We start from the raw sequence: 8,490 nt of genomic DNA, 5'->3' as shown, positions 1-8,490 counted from the left end.
CGAGGTGCCGGCGTCGGCCGGGCTGGAGTCAGCGGGCGTCCACTGTCCCCCGGGCCGCCGCTGGGTGATGGCGGTTCCCAGCGTCGTGGGGTGGTGATAACGGACCTACCCTGACGTACGAGCAGGCAGGGCCCCCACAAACTGCTCCAGGACCACCTTCTCCAGGACTTCCTGCGCCCCACCTGGACTCTCCGGTTCCAGCCACCTGGCTGCGGCATCCCTCAGCCACTGAGCAAACGCGAAGGGCCAGTCCTCGGGTCCCAGTCTGGCCTCCCGAAACCTCTGCCGGTGGTCCTCCAGAGACAGGCCCAGTCGGTCGGTGACAGCTCTACGCACATCCGCGTAGCTGTGCCTGGCTGCCGGGGGCAGCCCCAGGGCCGCTGTCTACGCTTCCCCAGTGAGGAGGGGCAGGAGCCGGACCACCCACTCTGCCGCGGGCCAGCCGCACGCCGTCGCTGTGGCTTCAAACGTGTCCAGAAATGACTGTACGTCGTCCGCGGCACTCATTTTGTAGAGGACCACTCCGGCCAACGAGGAGGGGGCTGGCACCGGCGGGCCTGGCGCTGTCTGGACCACGATCTGCTCCAGGGCGTAAGTCTGCCGCTCCGCATGGGCCCCAGTAACTGCCGGTTCGTCTCGGCTAGGTCCTGCTGTATGGCCGCGATCCCTCCCAGCATCTGGCCCAGCACCACAATTGACTGTGTCCGGTAATTCGGCGTCCATCTCCCTGTGCTCAACCCACGTTGGGCTCCAGTGTAACACTCTCTTGCTACCCCGGTGGGTCTTGGGACCACAATGATGTTGTCAGACTCAGAAAGGCGTTCACAAACGTTCTTTATTGTTATGTATATCAACAGACTGGACCTGGCCGTGTGTTCCCCTGCCTTGCCTCCGAGCACACGCCGCGGGAGTTTGGTGTGTTCCACCGTCCTGCTTGTGCCACAACCAGTCTGTGTCTCTCTCCGAGCCCTCTCGCGCCTCCGTTACTAGCAGGGTATGCAAAACAGTGAGGCAACACAGGATGCGTTTCAGCTGGGCCTAATTAAGTCTCTTCCCGGCCCCGTTCCCTGAACCACTCCCCCACTCTGTCCCCTCTACAGCTGAGCCCACACACGCCCCGCCGCCACAGGGTAGCTCCCTCGAAAGTCACTTGCTTCACCCGCGTTGGTGACCGCACGTCACGTAGATCCCTCGATGGTGACACAGAGCAGTGTGTCACTGGTAGAGGACTCCTATTTCCTCGCACTGGCATGTGCAGGAGCAGGAGGAGTTGTAGTCGTCTCAGCAGGAGGTAGAACCCTTTTGCAGTGTGTTGCGTGCACCCAAGTAGCACGTTCAGCTACTCTGACTGCTGTGTGAGTGACGAGTAGGATATGGAACGGGCCCTGCCAGCGCTTAGCTTTCCAGCTTTTCCTCCTGAAGTCCTTGACCACCACGAAATCACCAGGCTGCAGCTTGTGTAGCGGTCCTGTTGCTGGTTGTGGAAGGGCTGCAGACACCTGTTTTCTTATGTTAGATAAATCAGAGGAGACTTGTGCACAATATGTTAACATTTCATGTTCGCTTATTGCGGTGGACAAAAGAGGAGCTCTCGGAGCTTCGGTGCCTACATGAGGTGGAGCACCAAACAAAATCTCAAAAAAACTCAGATTGCTCCGTGTTCGTTTTCTCATTCACATATACATCAGCTACTAGAGGCAGGGCTTTTGTCCAAGGGAGACCTGTGTCAGCGCAACATTTTCCTAACTTGGTCTTGAGGGTTCCATTTTCTCTTTCTACAGCGCCTCCACTGGCTAGATGGTAAGCACAGTGTGTTTTTAAGTCAATACCCACGTATGCACTTAATTCTGTTATGGTCTGATTTACAAAGTGAGAACCATTGTCACTTGATATCTTAGTTGGAATATCCTATAGGGGAATATTTCAGCAATCACAGCTTTTGCTACTGTTGCAGCTGTTTGCTTGCTAGATGGAAAAACTTCAACCCACTTAGACCACATGTCTACCAATACGAGACAGTGTTTTTTACCCTCAGACGGAGATAATTCAACAAAATCCATCATAATGTGTTCAAACGGATGTGCTGGTGGTGGGTGTGCAGCTTGCTGTGTTACTGGTACCGGTACGCCTATGTTGTGTGTGGCACAAGTTATACATGCTTGGCAGTATTTCTGTTTATATGCTGCAAAACCCCTTTGTAAACCAAGTCTCACTAAGTGCACTTAACATTCCCCCTTTTGACACATGGTCTAAACCGTGTGTTGATTTGGCATAGTGAGAAAAGACATTTTTAGGCAAACAAGGTTTGCTGTCAGGGCCACACCACAAGTCCGTCAGTGAACTTGCAGCCAGCTGAGGCCCAAAGGCGCCTCTCATCTGGTGTGGAGAGTGACTGCATGACTGAAAGAGAAGAAGGGACTGTAACAAATGAGTGGATTTTGTCAGCAGCAGAAAAATGTAAAGGAAGCTGTGCAGCAGCTTTTGCAGCAGCATCTGCACGAGCATTTCCTTTTGAAATGTCATCAGTGTTAGATGTGTGTGCAGCACATTTACATATTGCAATGTCAGTTGGTAGCAAAATGGATTCCAACAGTTCTGCAATCAGTGTGTGATGTAGAACTGGTTTGCCATCTGTTTATTTCACTTGCAAGGGAAAAATGCACCACAGCCACTTCAGTCAGTGTCTGTGGTGAAAACTTCAACATCGTACAAGATACCAAACCATTTTATGCATACATGAGTTCACGCCTTGGGATAAATCATAGACAGGGATTAGATGTTTTTGTACACTGGCTATCGTTCTTATCTAGACACATGCCAGGTGCGTTAACTGAGAGTCAGTCACGGTTTTAAGGTCTGTCTCAAACTTGCCAAACAGACAAAGAAGACACTGTGTCTTCACTTTCTCTTTCTGAAGTGGGAGTGTGTGATCAGCCATGAGAAACAGGACACTGATTTCATAAACTGATTAACTGCTTCTCCAGGACTGCTGTGTTTTGTCAGTGTTTGTGTTCCTCACTTTCCCTTTCTGTTGTACATCTTTTAAAACATTTCATGATGCTAAAAATATATTTTTTCCATTTCAGTGTTTACAATGATAACTTTAAAAGAACAGAAAAGAAACATGGACACTTTATGCAGTTTATATTGTACACACAGTTCACAAAAAAGACTTGGACAAGAATTAAGAGCATCCTCTCTCTGACGTACAGTAAGCTGACGTACTGTCGGAGGGAAGCTTCAATCTGAAAATCTATATTAAGCTGTGAAAACACAGTATGCCCACATGAGGACAGTTGAGGGTGGAGATGGCAGCTCTCTTTATTGGTCTGATCCTGTCGCTGGGTTTGTGTGAGCTGAACTCAGCTCTTGCCTTGAATGGTTCTGGGGATGGTGTGAAACAAAGGGCTGGGCTTACAGAGGAGAGGACTGGTGTTGGGGTCAGCACTGAGGCTTCATCGGTTAAATGCATGCTCCAGGGTACCACTCGTCTAGCTGCATTCTCAATGGATGGTGACTACGTTATTGGTGGTGTTTTCGCCATACACTACAAAATACACACAGTGAAACATAACTACACCACCAAGCCTGATCCAATAAGATGCTCAGGGAGGTTAGTAAGAGGGAGATGTGGGGGCTAAGAGGATGTTACTCTGTGGGATGGAAATGTTTTTACTTTTATTTGAATTGTAATGCATTAGTATTTTGCCATAAGAAAGTACGTACTATATTCACAAAGTAGTAGAGAATTGGAGTATATTTTTTGTATTTGTTAACTGAAAACATTATGAACGCTACAATTTAAGTATGGTTAATCTGTGCATATTGTGCATTTGGGACTGATATCCTATTCCGTGTTTTTTGTCTTCAGTTCTCCCGTATTATGTGTTTCTGTTAAAATTGTGAATTGTCCCCATATGTAGGACATATTTAAACAGTGTGTGTGTATGTGTGTGTGTGTTTGTGTGTGTGTGTATGTGTGTTTGTCCATGTACAGCATTAAATCCCGTGAACTGCGCTTTTTACGCGCAATGATCTTCGCCATCGAGGAGATTAACAACAGCACGGAGCTGCTGCCGGGCATCAAACTCGGTTATCAGATCTATGACTCGTGCGCCGCTGTGCCTGTGGCGGTGCATGTGGCATTCCAGCTATCAAGCGGCCTGGACCCAGTGTTTTACAAAGGTGACAATTGCTCACAATCTGGTACGGTGATGGCCATTGTTGGTGAGTCTGAGTCCACACGATCCATCAGCATGTCGCGCATCATCGAACCCTTTAACATTCCTCAAGTAAATATTTTTAATTTCTGCAAACTATGTGTTAAATAGACCAGTGCTATTTTTTGCTATTCCACTAAATAATTAAACTGTTGTATTCATTTAGGTGAGTTACTTTGCCACTTGTGCATGCCTGTCCGATAAGCAGCAGTACCCGACTTTCTTCAGAACAATCCCCAGTGATCAGTTCCAGGCTGGCGCACTGGCCAAACTGGTAAAACACTTTGGTTGGACTTGGATAGGTGCCATCCAATCGGATTCGGATTATGGAAACAATGGCATGGCATCTTTCCTGGACGCAGCGCACAAAGAGGGGATCTGTGTGGAATACTCCGAATCTTTCTATTGGACCCACCCACGTAGCAGGATCCAGAGAGTAGCTGACATTATCCGCAGGTTTCTACGTTCACTGATTATGTGCTTTTGTTCCCTGTGATCATACTGACCTTCTGCACACAAATCCACATCAACAATGAAGGGCCTAATACTGATGTTGTTATAGAAGTGGAGCAATACTGAACATTAACACAATAAAAACTAAAGTATCTCATATGTGTTTGTGTTAATTATCCTGATATATCATTTTAAAAGTTATTTTTTTAAATTGGTATAATACAATGCAGTGTGATTTCTCTCCAGGTCGACAGCTGTGGTTGTTGTGGCATTTACATCCCCTATTGAATTGAGTATTCTGCTGGAGGAGCTGTCACTCAAGCCCTCTCCACCTCGCCAGTGGATAGGCACTGAGTCCTGGGTAACTGACCCAGACATGCTGAAGTTCAGCTTCTGTGCTGGAACAATTGGATTTGGCATTGAGCAATCTGTCATCCCTGGTCTGAGAGACTTCCTGCTGGATCTCTCTCCCTCTGAAGTGGCTGCCTCTCCAGTGCTTACTGAGTTCTGGGAGGATGAATTCAACTGCAGGCTGGGACAAAGTGAGAAAGTTTGGCTGATCTTTAACATAACTGACTCACAGATGGGTCTTTGTCTGACTTGTGTTCTTTTATTCAATCAGTTGATTCAATGAAACTAAAAAAGAACATTATACATACAACACCTTCCTGTCTTTGTGTGTTTTTAGGATCAGCCACAGAAAAAAGTGCGTGCGACGGAACTGAAGACATAAAGACGATCCAGAGCCCGTACACTGACACATCTCAGCTCCGAATCACTAACATGGTGTACAAGGCTGTTTATGCAATAGCACATGCCATTCATAATGCAATGTGTCAGGAAACACACTCTATAACTCAATGTGACAAATTCACCAGCATAGAGTCCAAACAGGTGAGTCAAAACAATTACATGAACAACCCCAATGTCCTTTTTTTCTATACTGTACTGTTTCCTAAATTAAATAATATACTTTTAGTATACATTGTTTTATATCTCGCCCTCACCGTCTTCCGTTACTTCATCCTCACAGGTTCTCACTCAGTTGAAGAAAGTTAAGTTTTCCCAAAATGGTTATGATGTGTCATTTGATGCCAACGGGGATCCTGTGGCCACATACGAGCTGATTAACTGGCAAAAAAGTGAGAGTGGTAGCATTGAGTTGGTGACAGTAGGGCACTACGATGCATCACTGCCGGTGGGCCAGGAATTCCAAATCAACAGGAACCTCACCTGGGTGGAGGGTGGCACACAAGTAGGGAGCCCAAAATGAATATTGTAACATATTCCAATTTAAAATTAGGTGATAAGTGTCCTTGGTCCCTGTTCCTCCAGTCCATACTGGCTGTGAAGAGATCTGTACTAAAGTTACAGCATTTTCAGTCTCATATCACACGTAATAGTTTCAACAAAAGAGTTCCCTTGCTGAGTTGCGGCAGAGGAATAATAATACAAAATGTGACTTTGTCCAAAAAGACAAAATTTGGAAGATAACCACTTGCTTTGTCAAAGCCAGACTGCTGAAGCCTCATTTTGGCTTTAGTTGAACTTTAGAACACATTTTTTACACAACTGTGGATTTTTTCCACCAGCAGCTGCATTGACAGAACCCATGTACACAATACACATATTGACATGCAAGTATTGATTTTAGACAGATCTGAACCTATCCTTTAATCATCGGCGCTTTGAAGCACACCTGAACATGTGTGAATTTGTTTGTGTCTATGTGCCAGGTGCCTGTGTCAGTGTGCTCTGATAGCTGTCCTCCAGGAACCCGTAAAGTGCTGCAGAAAGGAAAACCCATCTGCTGTTATGATTGTATACCGTGTCCTGAGGGAGAGATTAGCAATGTTACAGGTATTGTTTTTCCTACTGCATATCTACTGGACAGCATCAAATATCGAGTACGACAGCTAAAAGACATTTTTGTTTCATCTTTTTCAGATTCCCCTGATTGTTTCCATTGCTCCAAGGAATTTTGGCCTAATGCAAAGAGAGACACTTGTGTCCCCAAGCCTGTAGAGTTTCTTTCCTTCAATGAGGCCCTAGGAATCATCCTGGCTGCATTCTCAGTTGGTGGTGCCTGTCTTACCATTATAACAGCGGCTGTGTTCCATCGCCACAGGACTTCCCCGATTGTCAGGGCCAACAACTCTGAGCTGAGCTTCCTGCTGCTCTTCTCTCTGACTCTCTGTTGCTTATGCTCATTAACTTTCATTGGAGAACCCTCTGAGTGGTCCTGTAAGCTGCGCCACACAGCTTTTGGAATCACCTTCGTCCTCTGTATGTCTTGTGTTCTTGGAAAAACAATAGTAGTGTTAATGGCATTCAAAGCCACTCTCCCAGGTCGTAATGTCATGAAATGGTTTGGTCCTCCACAGCAAAGAATGACTGTGGTGTCTTTCACATTCATTCAAGTTGTAATATGTACTCTTTGGTTGGTTCTTAGTCCTCCTTTTCCAAAGAAAAACCTAACCACATACAAGGAGAGAATCATCCTGGAGTGTGCTTTAGGCTCAGCTATTGGGTTCTGGGCTGTGCTCGGGTACATCGGCCTGCTGGCTGTCTTTTGCTTTGTGTTAGCTGTCCTAGCCCGGAAACTCCCTAACAATTTTAATGAAGCCAAGCTGATAACCTTCAGCATGCTGATATTCTGTGCAGTCTGGGTCACCTTTATCCCAGCATATGTCAGCTCTCCTGGTAAATTTACTGTGGCTGTGGAGATATTTGCCATTTTGGCCTCCAGTTTTGGACTCATATTATGTATATTTGCTCCAAAGTGTTTCATCATATTGTTTAAGCCAGAGAAAAACACCAAGAAACATTTAATGAACAAAAGCCAATTCTAAAACAAATCTGACTTTTTGAAAAAACAAAGTTGGCAGTTGAAGGGACTTTTAATAAAAATACATAAACCACAGAGGGCAAACAGGGAGAATTTGTCTCGCATGTCTATTCTTGGCTAGAAATAAACCAATGTCCAGTTGGTACAGTTTCACATATATGCTCACTGGCATAATCTAAATAGCAGCATTGTCCAAATTCATTCTCTGTTTCAATTCATCAAATTGAGAATCTAAGCATGCCAGTTAAGCTCTCACTAAAACACGTTTACACAGTCAAAGAACTGTTCTACACACCTGATTCTCATCACCTGCAGCTTACCTATGTGCACTTCATACATTAGTACTCCAATCTGTGATCAATGTCAGAACTGCATGTATACAATCACCCTGTGTTTTAGGTAAGGATACAATAAAGACACAACATTAGATTATGCTCCAATAGCAACGTTCAGTGTGAAGTTCATGATAAAACATTCAGTTTTCACCTTTTTTAAATATTTACTTTTTAAGTTTTTGTACATTAAATGTTTTAATAATTGTAATGTTGTTTTGTGAAAATCCTTTAAAAATGTTTTTTTTTCCTATTTCACAAATATTTTATCAAGTTCTGAAAATATAGAAGAACGTGAATAAATAAAGTAAAAAAATAATAATATAAATGTGTGTTACTTTCTCTTATATAAACTCAGTGCTACTTTAATAATATTTATTTGTTGGCATTATTTATGTGATTTAACCACACAAACAACCCATATTTTAGGATTAACTGTAATATGAGCTAAAACACAGGGAAAAGGTATAAGGGTATAGAGATAATTAAGAAGATATTTAGTCTTCACAATGATAACCTTAAAAGAACAGAAAACTTAGTGCATATTATATTGTACATACAGTTCACAAAAAAGACTTGGACAAGAATTAAGAGCATCCTCTCTCTGACGTACAGTAAGCTGACGTTCTGTCGGAGG

At 44.6% G+C, this 8,490-nt stretch overlaps 1 protein-coding gene across 1 annotated transcript; it reads left to right on the top strand.

Annotated features, from left to right (window-relative positions):
• The first annotated feature begins 4,031 nt into the window (after positions 1–4,031).
• Positions 4,032–7,525, top strand: LOC137888038 (extracellular calcium-sensing receptor-like). The gene is made up of 7 exons (XM_068731691.1): positions 4,032–4,292; positions 4,387–4,676; positions 4,920–5,215; positions 5,362–5,567; positions 5,707–5,928; positions 6,410–6,533; positions 6,621–7,525. The coding sequence occupies exons 1-7, from the start codon at positions 4,032–4,034 to the stop codon at positions 7,523–7,525; spliced, it is 2,304 nt and encodes a 767-aa protein (XP_068587792.1).
• Positions 7,526–8,490: the final 965 nt, after the last annotated feature.

Source organism: Cebidichthys violaceus, unplaced genomic scaffold (genome assembly GCF_023349555.1).
Source record: "Cebidichthys violaceus isolate CVI_PGR_0920_01 unplaced genomic scaffold, fCebVio1.0.p SCAF_1, whole genome shotgun sequence".
Taxonomy (NCBI): domain Eukaryota; kingdom Metazoa; phylum Chordata; class Actinopteri; order Perciformes; family Stichaeidae; genus Cebidichthys; species Cebidichthys violaceus.
The sequence above is the reverse complement of the archived record's forward strand: the minus strand, read 5'-3'. Positions and strand labels throughout refer to the sequence as shown.